At 37.0% G+C, this 18,494-nt stretch overlaps 1 protein-coding gene across 21 annotated transcripts in view; it reads left to right on the top strand.

Annotated features, from left to right (window-relative positions):
* The window catches only part of PLEKHA7 (pleckstrin homology domain containing A7), a 149,869-nt gene that overhangs the window by 95,946 nt on the left and 35,429 nt on the right, over window positions 1–18,494 (top strand). For 17 of the 21 annotated variants that reach the window (XM_083838641.1, XM_083838637.1, XM_083838638.1 and 14 more), the window contains 5 exons: window positions 2,761–2,865; window positions 4,634–4,706; window positions 5,881–5,981; window positions 13,101–13,279; window positions 15,299–15,784. In XM_083838641.1, the coding sequence (XP_083694767.1) occupies window positions 2,761–2,865; window positions 4,634–4,706; window positions 5,881–5,981; window positions 13,101–13,279; window positions 15,299–15,784 (944 nt within the window). The remainder of the gene's footprint in view (window positions 1–2,760; window positions 2,866–4,633; window positions 4,707–5,880; window positions 5,982–13,100; window positions 13,280–15,298; window positions 15,785–18,494) is intronic. The other 4 variants (XM_083838639.1, XM_083838643.1, XM_083838629.1 and 1 more) reach the window with 1 other exon arrangement.

Genomic DNA, 18,494 nt, shown 5'->3' with positions numbered 1-18,494 from the left:
ATCACACTTTTGCCAGTAAGTGTACACCCTTGTCACCTGCTCCTGCTGCTTTCCTTTGTCATGTAATTGCACTCATCTAATCAGGCTTTGCAAAACATAGAGAACGATAATGATGACTGGATACAACTTAGAGGCCCAACCACGAGAAAGAACTAATTCACAGGAAACATGAGAACTGCACAGCTAAATGTGATAGTAATGCTCTTTCCATCACAACTTGGAGAATATCCAGAATCTCCTCCCAAAACTTCAGCTGATCTGTTTCTGGTCTCTGCTGTTATTTTGTTTGCTGTCCAGTAGAAGTGTGGCAGTGTATGCTTCTGCCAGGCTGCTAGATGTGACATTCTTTTAAATACCCTACAGCTTTAGAATTCAAATAGACATCTCATAGAGGACTTGCTTGTACTTTCCTTCTCCACCAAATTTGTTTATATGAGATCCATCCAGCTGTGGACCCTTGATAAATACTTTACTTGAGTTTTAATTAGGACAGAGAACCATAAGTCTTTCTCATATACACTTTGGTTCAGCATTGCATGTGTTTCCAAGCTTGAAAACACCCCCCATGTTCTGCAGAGTCAGAAGGAGATCTGTTAAATTCCTTCACAAACTACCATATCAGAATTAATTCAAGTTAACCAGCACCAAGAACAAAGGCTGTAAAGTGAATAACCGGTGTCCTCCATTTTGAGGTCGTTTTGTAGCATTCCAAGAGTAGATTTTAAGAACCTTTCCTCTATTTTCTAAACATTTTCCTCCATGAATTCTATAATCATTCTTTCTGAAGAGTGAGTTCCCAGACACAAAACTGGGAGACTGTCATGAAGCCAGAGGTACATTCTGTTTATCATGGCAAGTTCCCGTAGCTACCCATAGCTAGTTATTACCTTTCATGAAATGCTTTCACTATTTTGTCCTGCAAATGCTATCACAAAACTGACACTGTGTAGGTGTAGGGTTGGAATCCTGGCCAAATTCAAACTGATTTTTATAGAGAGCTATGTGCACTGGAATTGTACCAAATCAGAAAGTGTAGAAGCAGGTACAGGGCTTTCAGCTTGATTCTTCTGCAAAAAGCTGACAGCTAACAATTGCTATGTTTCGGGTGGAGAGGGAAGGTAAGCTGCCAGCTGCATGATAGATTTGTCATTCTCGGTTCAAGATGAAAGAAACAAAGCCTACCGGCTTGCTTGCTGCAGTATTCAAGTCTGAACTTGGATTGAATAAAACTTCTGAAATAAGAAGTAATTGTTTGGAAAGAGGATTTCACATGCACTCTCCAACAATGTCAGCTGCACGCTGCACAAGGAAAGGAGAGTGTTGGAAACAAAACAAGCAAAACCGCTACCAACTAAAACTAAGGCTTATACTTATCAACCTCTCATTCTGTTTTATTGATATACATATAAATACATAATTCCTAATTTTCCAAGACACATAATATGGGCAGTTGCAGAAATGTGCATAGATTCTTGGGGTGGGCCTCACCATTTACATGCTGGCACTGTCTGAATAAGTCATCTCAAGACTGCATTTAGACCACTGCAGTCATTACAGATGAGGATTTTCACCCATTATGAACCATGTTAAAAGCCATTCATACTGATTATGAATAAAGGATATGGAGAAATAAAGGTCTAGTTCAGTTTGAGAATAATTTGGAATTCATTTTTTTTTTAAAGCATCTAATAGTGTGAATGGAAGCTTGCAAATGTTACTGTGTTTTCCTGTACTTTGTGTTCCCCTTCCAACTGAAATATTCTGTTCTGTATATCGCTGGAGTATTTTATGATGATATGTGCTGTCTTCTACTCCAGATGTTGCCTGACAGGCAGAAGCAGTACACTCAGGTATCTTTATGATATCATCCCTTGCGTATGACAGATGTGTTAATTTTCCAGAGCTGCTGTTTGTCTGCAGCTGAAGGAACATCAGAACTGGTCGATTCCCTGACCAGTTGAGAGATTCGAACAAATGAGACATTGCAGGGACGTGGTGGGAAGGAGACAGGGCGTGAATCTGGACAGCTCTTCCCTTGCAGAGATCGGGTGCAACTGTAGGGGTGGTTTGTGCCCCTCAGGTTCCTAAAGCAATTGCAGTAGCAAACTGTGCTGAGGGTGGAAAAGAATAGGCAGACCATTTATGAGGTTCTTGCTGTTTTTTTTCATAGACTGGTAGGCTTTCCCTTCTTGTTTTTGAACTCATTTTGCCAGGGTGAGTCAAAACCAAGGTTGCAGTAAAGCAAACCATTATGTAGCCCTCGTGTTTTCCACTTACTGCCATCTAGGTCTCTTCCTTAGCAGTCATGCTGCATCTACTCCTTTTGTTTGCAGGGTCAAAGTCCAAGCATTTTATTAAATTGTCAATGTTATTTGAATTTAAACAGGAAAAACAAACGAACAGAAAACAAGCAACAAAGAGCAAGACTAGGATTCATGCATACAAACTTCTGTGTGTGTATAAGACATGTGACATGTTGTAGAGAGAGACTTGCATGTAGTGCCCTCAAAAATACTTGCCGATAGAACTTCAGCAGTTCTGCCTTTCAGACTGGAGCCACACCAGCCTAGCACTGATATGTTGATGAGAGTGGGAAATTGGCTTTGCTATGTTGTAAATGTTATTGTCTATTTACTTGCCCTTGAGAATGCTATAAATGCTTTGTTACTGTGTAATGAATTACTGCAGTGAAGTTATTTAAAACATGAAGCGTGTGTCAGCGCAGTTTAAAAAACACTGCTTTGTTATACTTCCTTACAGGTAGTGAAGACTGGAAACAAAGTTCATAGCTTTGGAAAGAGGGAGCAAGCTATCAGAAGGAACCCCAATGTTCCTGTTATAGTAAGAGGCTGGCTACACAAACAGGTAAGTATGCAATCCTCTGTTTCCGTCCATATGCAATCATCAAGTAAAAGCTAGCGCCTTTCAGATCACTGAAAAAGCAGAAGCTGGAATGGCGGCGGTGGTGGGAACACCCATGGGCTTCTGTAATGAGGGGCTTGTGCTCAGCAAGTACCAGAACTGAGATTTACATACAGGTTTGATTCAGAAGAGGAAACAATGATAAATGGACACAGTTATCCTGGTTAAATGCTGAGGCTATAACTTTGTTGTCCAATTCCGGTTATTTTGCCTGTTTTATCCCAACTGCTTGTTGCCATGCTGATTTCAGTCTCCCTCAGAACACACCGCTAACCTGAGGTTGGCTATGAAGTTCATCAGTTTGGTTACACCCTTATGCCCTAGATCAAAGGCTTAATTCCAACTCATTTGCATTTTGTTCTCCAGAAGCAGGAGGGAGAAGATGAAGGGAGAGACAGGGACCCATTCACCACACATTCTGTCACCAAGGCCAGTGTCCAAGCAATGAGTGGATTATAGAATTTCTTTCAACAAACAGAATTTTAAAGCTGCTGCATCTTGAACTCTTAAGCTAGCAAAAGCACGTCCTTGAGTGCAAAAAGTAAATAAAGCCAGGTGTTCTGTGAAAGTATTTCCCTGCTTTTAATTTGGCAATCAGTGTCCACCAGACTATTATCAGAGATTTAGCTGCTAAATTAAGGAATGAGTAGGAGAAAGCTGAAATCTAAGGCTTAAAGTTATGATTCTACATACAAAGGAAATTTAAATTGCTGACAGCCATTCACTTCCTCCTGTGTGGAGCTCTGTCTTCCATGATCAGTTCTGTTGACATCCACTATCTGAGTCCATTAGTTTTAAGGACAAAAACGGAGGTCAGACGCTATATGTGTTGGCAGCATTGTAGCATGAAAAAAGAAAGGAAATAAAGTCATTGCATACTTAATATGACTGCAAAAGGAAGGAAAATAAATTGTATGTACCATACTCCTCTAGCTATTTCCTTCTGTCACCTACCTCTACTTGCAAGCACTTAAACACCAAAGATGCTTTCTATACTGTCGGTCTCATCAAAGCCTACTTCAGTTTAATGAGTTGTACTTGCTGACGTTACAGTTTGGCAATTTTACAGGCTTCTGAAATTAATTTCAATGTAAATATTACTCATTTTGACAAGGTGATGTATATTATATGGAGAGAGATATATCTCTACAGGCATATTGAATTATACTTCATTAAAGTTTTCACATTAGTGCACCCTGTATTATTTCATAAGGAACATTTGATTAAATTACATTTTGAGCAAGGGTAACATATGGGAAATTGACTGTAGAATTACAAGAGATCATTGTCTGAAATGTGAGGTCATACTTCACAGCTGTGTAGTGACTTTCATCTCAGTGCACAGGCAATCTTTGTTGGAGTTTGTGCCATCAGGATGCATACATTTGTTTCTTTATTGTGGGACAAAGCTGTCTAGTAAAAATATTCATTGATTGTGTATAAGGTTAATCTGAATGCTGTGTGGAGGTGAGTTTAATTACTTAATGAAAATCAGCAGTTTGAATATTCTAACCTGATTATTTTATAGTTGGATGTGTTGGCTCTTATTCTGTGCCTCTTATGTATGTAATATTTCACTAAAATATAAAATGCATATTTTTGCAGTTAATACCATATGCAGACGTCTGGTAAGCTACTCATTGATACAACATTGTATGATAAACTGTTATTCTCATTAGATGAAAAGTCTATCACCTTTCTTGCATTTCAGGATAGCTCTGGTATGCGATTATGGAAAAGACGATGGTTTGTGCTTGCTGATTATTGTTTGTTTTACTACAAAGGTGAGTAGATAATAATAGCTCTTTTAAGTTAGTCTGTTAACAGTTTACCCGTTCAAATCACACTGCAATTGAATTTTTCAGATACATTTAGGTGTTCTGAGATGCATCATGAAACAATGACTTGCCTATCCGTCTTTAATGTGTGACAAATTTCAAGCCGGGGTTGGGGACTAAGTGGGTGCTGTATGATCTTTTGTCTTGTACCTCGTCTTTGGTACATGCCAAGATTTACATTACAAAATATTTGGCAGCAATTCCTGTTTAAGACTTTTTCTTATCCCTGTTCTGTGTACCTCCTTAATTGTGATTGCATACTTGATTTTAGGAATGCACTTTGGCCCTATCAGGGCAGCTTTAATCCAAGTGATAATATAAGAGTGAGAAATCCTGAAGCTAGCTTTTCTACCAAAAAAGGCTAGGTGTAGTCTTCCTCTGAATAGGAATAACGGCATAATGGTTACATAAGGTTATTTGTAAGTTTTGAATGTTGTATATAGCATGTTACAATTTTTGGAAAGCATTGTAGAATGTGGAGCTCAAATTCATGTTTGTAGGCACAGCACTTCTGCTGATTGCTTTAGAGCCAGTGGTAATAGAGGTTTCTTAATTATAGTAATTAGCCTACACGTAGAATGCTAAATGGAAGGTCTATTGTGTTACACAACCTATCAGAGTTCATTTGTCAAAATAAGCATTATTCAGGAAGTGTGTTCTTTTGTGTGAACCAACAGAAAACAAAACAAAGAAAAAAAATATATTTTTTTCCAAAATGTCAATATTACTTCCTTAAAAATAAAACATTTTTCTGAATTACTGGCGTTGAGTTGTAAGAAAATTCAGACTTCAGGAAGAGCCCTGTCCAACCTCCTGGTCAAATCTGGGTCCGAAAAACAAGGACAGACCAATTTGCTCAGGGGTTAACCCTGTCGCACACTGAAAACCTCCAAGGATGGAGATGGCAAAGCCTCCCTGGTCAGCCTGTTCCATTGCTGCTCTGTCCTCACAGAGAAATTTCTTCTCCTTATATGCAGTCTAAACTGCTTTTCTTTCACCTTCATGCCTGCTGTCTGTTGTCCCTCTGTAGTACACCACTGTGTGTCCAGAAGGGAGAATGTATTTATTACCCTATTGAAAAGTGCAATTAATTAGATTTTTTTTTCTTTTTATTTTACAGACAGCAGAGAAGAATCTGTGTTGGGTAGCATACCATTGCCTAGTTATGTAATATCTCCAGTTGGACCTGAAGATCGCATAAATCGCAAATTTTCCTTCAAGGTACAGTTAAAAAAAACTTATTACCTCTTCATATTTTGAAATACTCAGTTGCATTAGAAAAGATACCGTCGTAAGCAGAAACATCTGCTTTTCTATATTTTTTAATTTATTTTTGAAAAGCAGACAGGCTTATTGATGGGCTATTCAGATGTCACAAAGCAGTTTTATTATTTATAAATTGATTTTCATATATCTGTTACTATGTAAGTGTCTTCAGAGCTTAATTATGAGTCTGTGAGTAAGGATGCTGTTTCTAAAATTAGAAATTAATGCTGATAAGTTGTTCCAGTACTCTTTTTCATATTGAAAGAAAAGTTGACTTTTTTTTTTCTTTATAGAATACTTAACCTTGTAGCAGACTGATGGCCTTTTTTTTGATAATAAAATAACCAGCTCAGTTTTCACAGTGAGAAAATGACAATACCTTGGCTTTTGACATATAATTTCCTCCTTTCAAGGAAAGAAAGAGTAACCAATTTATTCTCCTTTTTTGTTTGGGAGCAATAATTGTCCTAAGTGACAAGGAGCAATTTTCTGAATTTATAAGGTACAAATACTCTTGTTTGAATCAGCTCACATTTGTGGGTTTTGTTTTGTTTTTCCCCCCTTGTAATTGTATCATTTACAGTTCTATTCATTGTTACAAAAAACTAGGAAAGTCTAATAAAACATGCATTCCTTCATGACAGTGGAAAAACCTGCCTCTCCTACTGATTGTTTGAGCTGCAGTACTAAGACAAAGTTTAGAAATGTCTGCGTTTGTTTGCAAATTTAAATTATACTGATACTTGGAGCAGAACCTGGTTTTATATCAAGCAAAAAACTACTACTAGTAAAAAAGAAACAAACGAAAACTCAGTTTTCAGTCGGGTATAGCTTGAGATATAGAAGAAAACTGTTTAAATCTTTGCTGAAATTACAAAGAATGTCTTCTCAGTTTACGCTTCTCTAGGCTTCTCTTGTGTTTTGATTCTTGGGGTGTTTTAAAATCACAGACTGTCCTTTGTTGCATTAGGATTTATTTTCAAGTGGGTAGTGGTTTGAAATGTATTAAACAAATATTAACCTGGGAGATGTTTTTAAAAAAGACCTGGTGCTCTTTATGGAAATATTTGTTATACTTTTTCAAATACATTGAATGTGAGATAGCAGGACAAGCTACAAAAGAGCCTTTGTTAAAAAAGTGAGTTCACTCTAATATTTATTAAGTGTGATTCATGAAGTTCGTTTCTCAAGCCTTTTCTTAGGCAGAAGCAGATACTAAAAAAAGGAGGGCCCAATGTATGTTTAGGCTTCTACATGTCTTACTGTTAGTGTAGGCTGGGGAAGGAGATGAAGAAACTAGCAACAGTATCTACTTAAACCATGTTGCTTTGGTGTTTTAAAAATATCTTTTTAATTTCATGGAAGGATGTTTGCAAATGTTCAAGTGCACGTTAGGATTGTTAACCAGTTTAAGACATCAGTGATAAAGGGAAAAGAACCCTGGTGCATGAATGCGTATGTATGTACACACACACATATATACACGCACACACATATATTTTTATGTATATGAACATACATGCACATGTAGTTCCTATGTGAGCTGTTCTGTAGGCAAGGTCTCAGTCACTGCTGCCTCTCTCTTCCTGCAGAACAGAACCCATGGTTGTGATCATGGTTAAACATTTCAGAACCAGTTGCAAGCTTTCTCAGTTCTGAATATTATACCTATACGAGCTCTACTAAGTCTTTAATCTGAGTCTTCTCTGAAAATTAGCATGAGCCAATAGCCTGGAATTTTCAGTGTAAGATTGTTAGTAAAAAGTTGATAGAGAAATAAGGAGTTGTTGGTAAAACAAACTCTATGCTAGAAAACTGATAGAGAAAATCCACATCATACATTTCAGGTTTTGAAGTTCATTGGGCCAGTCTTGACTCTGCTTGAGGTGTTTGATAATTGACTGCAGGCTTGACGTTGCAGTTTCATGCTTTTAGAACCAACTCCTAGGGCAGTAGGAGGATTTTGTGTGATTCCTGTCACAAAGACCCAATCCAACGCTGGCGGCATCGGCTGTGGGTGCAGCGTGGCAGGAGCCCGGCCGTGCTGGCATTCCATCACTCACCAGCCATTACCTTTATCTAATCTGCTTCGATAGCTAGAGCATGGGTGGACATTCTGTCTCACAACGTAGCACAGCCAGAAATAGAAAACACAAGAAGATTAAGCCCAAAATAAAGATCGGACTTTTTCACATTTAAGTCCTGAATGAGGAGGAGAATGCGCCACATCGCTTCTTGCATTTGGCCTGTCATTTACTCCAGTTGTTGTAAGCTGTTTGGTACAATAGAGGCCTCCATTTTCAATGACTTTTTTAAGTAGCAGTGAGTTTTTTAAGCTAGGTAAGCGGTCAATCTCTGAAAATTTTATTTTGTAAAACTAAAAGAAGGAAATTTACTTAGCAAATACATGGATGCTTTTTGTATGATTCAATTAGAAGACTGTTTGCAAAATACATGCTTAGTAGGATATATGCTAAGCCCTGTAGCAGATAAAATGTACCCTGTTGACATTCTCAAACTTGTGTTCCTTCCATCACCTCCTAAAGTCCAGTTTCGGATTTTTTTAAATGCTTGACAGTGACAGGCCTGTAGAATAGTGTATGGGCTGTTCAAATCCCATCAAGACCTACTTTGAAGCGTAGGAATTTGCATATTAAATTGTTTTGTTTAGAAACTTTGCTTCTTTGTCCTTGACAAACTTTTCACATTGTTCATTTGTCCCAAGCAAAGTCCTGTGATTAGCTACAAGCTACTCACCTTAAGCTGTGCCTTCAGACTGTAAGATCTTGGCTGCACATTTACTTCCGCAGCTAACACAGGTATTTAATTAACTGCTCTATTTCTTCATATAGTAATTTTGTGCTGATGCAGATGTGAGGTATCACGAATCCTTTGTCTGGACTTTACTGTGAAAAAGTGTGCACAACATTAATATATAACTGAAAATACTCCCTGTGACAGAGAATTTACTGTACTTCTTTGTGTTACAGTTGTAAACATTAGCAATTTATGAAAGTTAAAGTCATTGCAGTCTCTTCAGAAGCCTCACTGTCCTCAGTTAAGATTATTTTAATTGATCTTGTGTGTTAAAAATATGAGAGAATACTCAAAGTAAATTCATTATACAAATTTGACTTTGATATAAATTGAGAAAATTGGAAGGCGTCCTTGTGTCTGCTGTAAGAAAAGCAAGAAAACTTGCCTGAAAAAGCAAGAAAAACTTGCTTGAAAAAGCAAGAAAACAAGCAAAGCCATTGTATGCAAATATATGTCTGCATTTAGGTACATATCTAAATGCAAATAGAATCAATGAAGTATGCTCTGACACTTGTCTAAGAGACAGGAAGTACCACTGGAGTTAGAAGTGAAGAAAACAAAACTCCTTTTGATACTACCCATGGCATTTTTTCAGAGATCTACAGAGTCAGTGTGAGGACACTCAGAGCCAAGGAAGCCAGGCCAAAACATTATTTCCAGAAGATGCTACTGTGCCTCTTTTTTTTTTTAAACATCTTTCCATTATTGATACTGAAGACATAATGATGCAAGTATCTGTTCATTGCTTAGATGGCACCAGGACAGACTTACTTCTTTGCCTGTGATCTCACTGGTTTTCTTAAAAAAAAAAATCTCATGTTTTGTTCCTTTGTGTTCTCACAACAATTTTTGGTTCCTTAGGCTCCCATGTTACTTATAAAGCTTCACTGGGTCTGGGGAGTCATTTAAGAATTTGAAAGAGAGGAGGGAAGGTACCAGCATCTAGAAGTTTTGAAAAAGCTCAGTATTACTTGATGGGGAAAGACAAGTTAGATTGTAGTGTGTTGTTGTGTTTATAGTAAAGGGACAGAGTATTGTTCTAATTTTTGTTCATAAATGCTTCATAAATATCAAACTTTAGAAGAAGGATGGGTTTCTGGTATTTTATAGCTTATTGGGAGCACTAAACTTGAAGGTTGCAATTATTATAAAATTGTTCCTTTCCCTCTGTTCAGTAAACTCTGCCTTTTTCTCTCGTAGGAATTTTAAATTAATGGGAGTGAACATAACAGCTGTAGACTTTAGCTACTGCATACTTTTATTACTACAGTCTTTTGTTAAATATTTTCTTTGGATACGTGAATCTTTACACAATTTAAACTTGTTTAACTTTTTGTCCTTGTCTTGTTCTATCAATATGCTCTTGGGGTTTACTCTCCATTTCTCCTTCTGTGCATTATGGGAGAGAGACTGCTTCTCTTCTCAATCTATCCACATTAAGGCATCTGAATGCATGAATAGGTACCAATATTATTTTTTTCCCTGTTGTGTATAGTGTATGTGTGCGCATGTGCTGTGTTTTTGGCTTTTTTTTGTATGCTGTAGTCATCCTAATAGCTTTTGCTTTAAAAACAAACAAACAAAAAACCGCTAGCTTCTGTGTCTGCTAGCAGTGACAGCTACAGGACATTAGCACAAAGCGGCTTTCTTGCATATTAGATATGCTGCTAATAAATAACTATAAGGTATATGAATTTTCCTTTAACTGGTTTCATACATTAGAAACTTAAGAATGTCAGGTTTGTTGATAATAAAAGACCATCTCCATTACCCCTTCTGAAGCTATGAATGTTTATAGTTGTGATAGCTTCAGTCTCTTGGGAATGGTGCAACATGCTTTGTGTTTTTATTCCGTTTTACCTGTAGCCTCTTAGGCAATGCTTTCAGCTGTGTTCATCATTCACCACTGAAAGAGAACGTGAAAGGCAAACTGATTATGTTGATCAGGACATACAGGTGAATTAAATCCGTTTATTGATGCGGTATGCAGTCTGCACAGTTAGTTATCCAAGGTTGTGCTGCTTTTTTTTTAATACAGAGAGTGAATAACCAATGGAAGGCTAAGGTCCTACTGCGTTATCCACAGTGGGGCATACACAGTCTGCTTTTTGCAGAAGTTGATTCACTTCCATATTCTAGCATCTTCTTCTATAGACTCAACATGGGCACACTGTAGTCATAAGATCTGGTTTTAAAGTTACTGATTTCTTTTACATCTGGAGCTCCTTTTCTTGGTCTGTTCTTGCACTGGACACTACTCATAAATCACAGTGAATTAAATTCTTCTAAACCATATTTGTTTTGAATATATCTGTAGTAGTTTCAAGAAGGTCAATTAAAAAAAAAAAAAAGACAGACCCCCAACAGCAAAGAGAACCCAAACCCAAAAAACTCAACCGGTCGAACACAAATACAAACCCTTTGATTCCTAAATATGCAACTGATCAGAGCTATTATTTCACATATGTAAATCCTGCTTTACTGTGTTAAGGTAGGCGATAGTGGGAAGGAAAACACCACCTCGTATTGGGTTGTCAGCCAGTGCTGTTAGGAAGCAGAGAAAAGTCTGTGCAGGAGAGTCTTGGAATTGTATCAGCCCTTCCTCTTCCTCCTCCTCTTTGTGGCTGGCTCGTGTGCGGCAGTCTCAGCCTTGCCTCTATGGGCACAGTGGCAGTCCAGGGGCTGACCACTACAAAAACTGTACTGCCAGAGTTTTCGAAAGAAATTTCCTTGCTTAAGACCTGCAGCAGAAAGGCCACATCGTGCACATCTGTAAGAACGGGATGCAGTAGAACGGGAGTAAATTTTCCGCAAAAGTTAAAGCTGTAAGAACAAGCAAATATTTTGCTTGTCAGAATTGTTGATATGAATCTCTAAGATTACAATATCAGTGTAAACAGCTGAAAATACGTCTTTTAGGGAAGGCTTCAACAAATTAAATAGCCTGGGTTTTGTCAAAACTATTGCTGTTTCCAAATCCACCTGTGATTGTAGAGCAGTTTTTATTTTGCAATAAGGAAAGGGAGAAGATTTCATCAAAATAAAAGGACCAGTCTTTTAGGGAAAACTCATGAAATATGTTTAACCTTCAAAAGAAGATGTAGCGTAATGAAAAAGCTGAGAGAACTTTTTCCTTTTAAAAATAAACCAAACGCCTGTCTCAGCAGTGTTTTATGCCACTGGCTTTCACATGTGACAGCAGTCTTAGTTTTACTGAAAGCAGTTTAAATTATTAATTTAGTTTTAATATTGTTACAAGAGCTTTCATGTTGAATATGCGAGCTTCAGTTTTCTGAAAAGAAGTAAGGAAACGAGTCTTTTTTCCTACTAATTGTGTTAACAGTAGTGAAAAGCACCTGAAGTGCTAGGCAGCAGCTGAATCTGTAAAGTAAGATGGAGGAAATATTAGTCCTGAAGCACTTCACTGTAGAATTTAGTAATATCTATACTATCACTTATACAAAGGTGGGTAAGATTTGATTAAATTCAACTGGCCTGGAGTTATAAAGACGTTTCATCTTGAATATTGTTTTGAGCATGACATTAATATTTAGTCATTTATTGTGTTTATAGAGGGATTTTTGAATACCTCTAGTTTTCAGTGGAATTTCATGGGGTATTTTGGTATGAGGAGGTAGTTGTCAGTATTTTAGACACTTTGATAATTCCATCAGTATTACTAACTCTCAGTAAGACTTGTGATTTTGCAGCTAATATATAGATGCTCAAGTGCACGCTTTAACTGAAAGATCTTAACATGCATTATAATCAGTTCTTAAGTAAGCATTTTAATTGCTTGAATTGTAAGGTTTTTGTCTGTGTTTTGTCTGACTAAATTGCTTTATGAAACGAGCTGGGAAAATTCGCTCACTTACGCATGTCTCAGTGAGAATTACTTTAATTTGTTTTGTGTGGTATTTATGGTAAATGAAACATATCAGCTAAGGGAAAACGAAAAGCTGAAAATTCCTACTCCGAAAAACAGAAGTGCTGCATTTGTAGTTTAGAAGTGAGAGAAAGAGGTAGAAGAATTTCAGTAACAATTAGAGTGCTGTTGAAGTTGGCTGCACAACTGCCAGATGTGGCAGGATAATAATTTTACCCTGAATTCAAGAAACAGTCAAAGAATCTTGAAAATTTTATTCATTTATTTATTTTTAAGATATCAGGAAAAGTTGCAATAAGCTTTCTGGGAAGAAAATGGAAGTGATGTCTGATTACTATTTCTTTTATTTCTGTTTTTTATTTTGGTGACAGGCTGTTCATACAGGAATGCGGGCATATATTTATAATAAGAATTCTGTTATTGGCTCTCAGGCAGAGCATTCAGGGATGCGGACATACTACTTCAGTGCAGATACCCAGGAGGATATGAATGGCTGGATCCGGGCTATGAACCAAGCTGCTCTTATGCAAACACGCTCTTCACTGAAGAGGCAAGTTCAATACACCAATTCCTAGCTTAAAAACAAACAAATACTGCTAAAAATCAGAATGATGGTGATTTCTGAAAGCAATATTTGTAAACATGTGCTATGAAACTTATTCCAGTTTTAAAGAAATAGTTCTGTTTAATTTACTTTCTGCAATGGTTTCTTCCTGTTGCAAATCAGTTAGTTAACAATTAATAAAGGCTGGCGTTCAGTATTTGTTTTCACATACAAACTATATGCCCACATTGAATGACACGGATTTATTTATATATATATGTGTATATTTAGGGAAATTCAGTTAAAGGGTTACGAATTTTGTGAGCAAATTCATGCACCTGCAACAGCCAAATGGCAGCCTTAAGGAAAGTAAATAAAAGGGAAAAGACAAAAGAGTAAAGAGTTGTTTCAAATGAATGTTTAGAACAAGGATCAAATGCTGTTATGCAGGAGAAGAATGTTAACGTTGGATAAACTGCAAATGCATGGTTAAAGATATCAACTAATTTATACATGTATTAACTGCTTATTTTTGGCTTACTTTGGTGACCTTTAGTACTTGTAGGAGTTTTACGTTTCCTTGGTGTAGAAAAAAGCACTGTTAAAAAAGGAGGATGTCCTTTTGGTCCATTGTTCTTAACCAGTGCTTGAAGCAAACAAATTCAGCTGTGCCTTAGTGTGCTTCCAGTTATTCCTATTTATTAAACTGGATGTAGCCTTCTCGACGGTTTGACTTTGGGAATGTGATTCTTTCCCTAAAACCCTTTGTGAAAGAAGTCTCTGTACTGTGAGGTAGCCCAGCTTTTAACCCTTGGGGCTCTGCGAATTAAAATGTCATGGTGCAATTTCTCAGAATGTCTTGCTGTAGTGCTTGCTTCTGGTGAATTTAATCTAATATAAGCAGAGATTCTGTATCTCTTCCAGACTTTTGGATTCTGTATGATTTTGTGTTAGGGTTTTCTGGATTTAATTTTAACTTCAAATAATATGTAATCTGTTACTTGTTCTTCTTTATCTTCTTTATAAGGATAGGAGTAATTGAAAAAAAAAAAATCAAGGAAGCCTGGCAAGTTAGATGTATTGATATAGTGTCCTTGGTCCTAGTAGGCTATTCACTTTGAGACACTAAATAGACTGAAGATAAAATAACTGTTTTATGGTGCTTGCTTGGAATCCACCTCCTATCAAGCTTTAAAGAAACTGAACTTAGTTTCAGAGAAAATGAAGCAGTACCCACAGATCAATGATTCTATTAAATTGTTAGAGAAAAGTCTTGTGCGGAAGCTTATGACTATAAGTAGATGAACAAAATTGCAAATGAAGTGTGTTATGTGTCAAAAGCAACATAAAGCTCTTAGGACCGTGATAAGTTTGATATCAAGAATTCTGATATGGAATTTTTCAAATATTTAGATGATAAGGCAAATTAGTAAACTAGTGTGTATGGCATGTGTTAGGAGCAATGTAGGTTTAACTTTTTTCATTTTGTTTTTTAGGAATAGCAAAATTACAAAGTCAGAGATTCCCTAGACAGTGATTGTATTGACTCAAGTGTAGATGCTGTTCTGTTTTCTTGGCCAGAAATAACTAGTCCTTAGGACATCTATGAAGATATGAAATACTTTTTTGACTTTGAAATGTGCACTTGGCAGTTCATTTTCTGGTTTTTGGCTTCCAGTGCTTCCGAGGATTGGAAGATGACTTTTTTTTTTTTTTTTTTACAGTTGTATGTACACAATATTATGAAAGTTCAACACTTTTCATACAGTCTTAATATTTTCAGTCATTTTTACAGATGCATATAAATGATTTGTGCTTACTTGATAGCACTGTAAAGGTAACTTTTGTCTGACTGTGATAACAGCTCGAGTTTTGGTGAGCATATCTGTCTTAGCATACTTCAGTTGGATTCATCACAGCCTGGAGAAGGTGCTTTTGTAGCTATCTTTTCTAAAATATTAACAAGACCACATCAACTTCTGACAATTAAGCAGTGTTCATTACCAACACTTTTTTTTTTTTCAGGGAAAATGAAAAACTGGATCAGCAGGCTGTTCCCCAAGTCAATCATGTGGATGCCTGTAAAGTGTGTGTGAAGTCAGAGAGTACAGATACAAAAGAAAGTTATCAAAAATCTGCTGAAATGCTTGGTTATGATAAGCGTGAAGAAACAAGAAGAGAAAAAGAGGAGGAGGAGCGTTATATCCTCAGAAAAGAAGCTCTGGACACTAAGAAGGGAAAGGCTAAGCATGCGTTAACAGAAGTTGATTCATTATTTCCCGATTTAACAAATGCACCACGGTCTCAAGCAGCTCAGCCTCTGCCTGTTGAGAAGAATGGAACGCTTCCTAGTTCATTAAGTATGAGTGCTGGCCTAGTGGAGCAGAATGGTACCAGCTCATATAAAAGAGGGTTTGTTCCCAGAACAAATCCAGATAAACAGATTCAAAGAAAAAGTAATATGGCTCAAGTGGAGCACTGGGTAAAAGTCCAAAAAGGAGATACAAAAAGGTTAGTAACAGGCCCGTCTTTAAATAGACTGCCAAAGAGAATGTTCATAAATTAAAGGAATATGCATTTGGAATATGCTTTGTGCAAATTAGAACAATATTTTACAGAGACAATATATTACAAAACTTGCTTTCTCCTTCCCCAGTACAGAATGGTATTTTTCAGGTGTTTATCTCATGAGAAAGTCAATATGGGATTGGCTAATCAAATTCCTTTAGTGTTGTCACTACATTGCAAATAGAAAAGGTGAGATTAAAGTGCTACTTTTTTAAAAAATGTTTTTAATCACTGTAGATGCTTAAAACCTTTTAAAATTTGCTAACACAAGGGAGAGAGAAAGTGAAGTGGAGCCCTCAGTTACCTCTTATTCAAAAACAACTAGACAATGTAAACATAATCATTTCTCCTAAAAGTAAAAAAATAAAGAATGCTGTTTTTTTTTCTTCTGCTCCTCTTCCCAACATCCATTCACTTCTATACATACCATGACTGCATTTGAAGTCACAATGTGTGCATTGCATATTGAAAGGTCTCTGGATATTCATTTAATTAATTAAGAGGTCCTAGGATGTTCCCATGGTCTCCAGGATTCTCTTTTCCCTTTTCAGTCCCTGAAAATTACATAAATCTTACCAGGAGCTGGAATGCATGCTGGGATGCTTTTGTAATTTGAAAATCTCATAATTGCCTTACTTTCAAAATGTGCAACCAGATTATGAACCAGTTTGAGAGAATGAAGGGATGGGTATGTGCGTCTGGTGTCACCTTGGGTCAAGCGGCAGGAAAGGCAGCTGCGCTCTCTGCTGAGTGTGAGGGTTTTTCAGATGTGGGTAACTGTCTGAGTTAGTACCTTACATATTTGCTAAAATCTTATTGTAACGTAGAACAATGGGAGACACTAACGTGGTTTTTAGGAGGAAAAAAACATTTTGGAGTTGTTTTTTTTTAATGGTTATTGAAGCTAACATTTGTCACCGCGGATACAGTGAGAAATTGAAGGCTTGCTAATTCTGTTTGGAAGCCCCTTCTACTTTCTTACCTTTGGAATTACTGTTAATGAAGCTCTAATACTTTTCAGTATTTAATATTCTAGAATACTAGAGACAGTTTACATTTGTATTTTTTCCTTGGATATCAGTCCGTGCTTCCTGTAAGAATATAACTTTAATGAAAAAAAATACTTAGCACGTTAGTTCTTTACATGCATGGAAGTATCAGTCTAAAATAATATTGAAAACTATCTAACTGAATACCTGGAGTTTAAGAAAACCTGTGTTGAGTTTATTCACATCACAAATAGAGGCAGTGACCAGGCTTGACTGATCCCTAAAGAAGTGCTGTTTTCTTCCTGATTACTCTTGCCAGTAAACGAGCTTCAGACATGTATCAGGCGTAGTGTTAAGATAGTTCTGTTGCAGGTGCCAGCCTTTGCTCCAGGTAGAAGCAGCTCCCTCAGCTGCCAAGTATGCAGTGAAACTTCTCAAGGGTTAACTGCAGTGCTGTAACCAAAATCTAACCTAACATGTATTTTAGTTATTTTCTTCTTACCTTAAGAACTTTCTTTATGTTCTGTTCTAGCTCAGGTGACCTTGTTTTTCTTGTCTTCCCCTGACAAATGCTGTTGCATTCTTTGCATTTGGAATGAATTGCATGCTACCTTTCCAAGGATAAATGGCTCAGTCTTTTAAATGGCACCTTCTCACAACCTGCTGAGGTTGTTGCAGTGCACTTAACTGGTAGATAAAAGTGATATGATAGTTGTCAGCTGTGCTATTGATTTCAGGATATAGACATTTAAAATAGAGATGATCATTTGATCAAAAGGCTTTCCCTTTTGATTTTGGTTAGTATGAGTGGAGCACTCAATTTCTTGTTGCTCCATGGTTATTCCACCTGAAATGTTACAAATAAAGAACCTCTTAGGATGTAGAAGCCTTTAAAATTTGGAACACAGTATGAGTACAGTTTTTCTCCTGGCTCAGGTGTATTAAGACGCGGTGCTTGCCAGCAAGTTGATTATGACAAGAAAGAGCTCTTTCAGTTAGATGCCTCACACAAATACAGCGGTAGTTTGTATAATTATTTGCAGACATTACACCCTTTTTATAGGTATTTAGATCTTTCAAATAAGTATTTTACTTTCTCTTTTTGTAAAGCACTCAGCACTGTTTGCTAACTGGTAAATGTTAGCTGTCAGTCACTTGGGAGATTCATCTCTCCTAAACAACTAACTGTTAGATGCACTGCAGTCCAGGGGAGTCATTTAAACCCTCTCTGCTCTCAGCAGAGGGGAGTAGCTACTTCAGTAAGGTTCATCTCAGCCTTTGAGAGAAATCTAGAGCTTGGAAGGCAGCTTGAAAGGAATTTTAAGTATTTAAAGGTTGGGACCATCAGCCAGCAGCTGCCCAGAAATTATTTGTCTTTGAGCTGATTTCAGTGCCTGGATAGACACAGTGATTGCACAGTTTATTCACACTAACAAAAAAATCAGTCTGATGAAAGTAAGCCTAATATTTTCCCAACTAAATAATGTCGCGTTGAGGAATTTCTTTTCTTGCAAATAAAGTGTTAAACATACTTATTTTCCTACCATGTAGAAGTCTTCCTGAGTTGGATAGGAAGAGACTTTACTTGTCTTTGTTAGCTTCTGTGTGTTGCCATGAATGGACATCATGTTTCCAATAATCGTATTTGTCTTCTTTTGAACAAT

The sequence above is a fragment of the Anser anser genome (assembly GCF_964211835.1).
Source record: "Anser anser genome assembly, chromosome: 5".
NCBI classification, from domain to species: Eukaryota; Metazoa; Chordata; class Aves; order Anseriformes; family Anatidae; genus Anser; species Anser anser.
The sequence above is the reverse complement of the archived record's forward strand: the minus strand, read 5'-3'. Positions and strand labels throughout refer to the sequence as shown.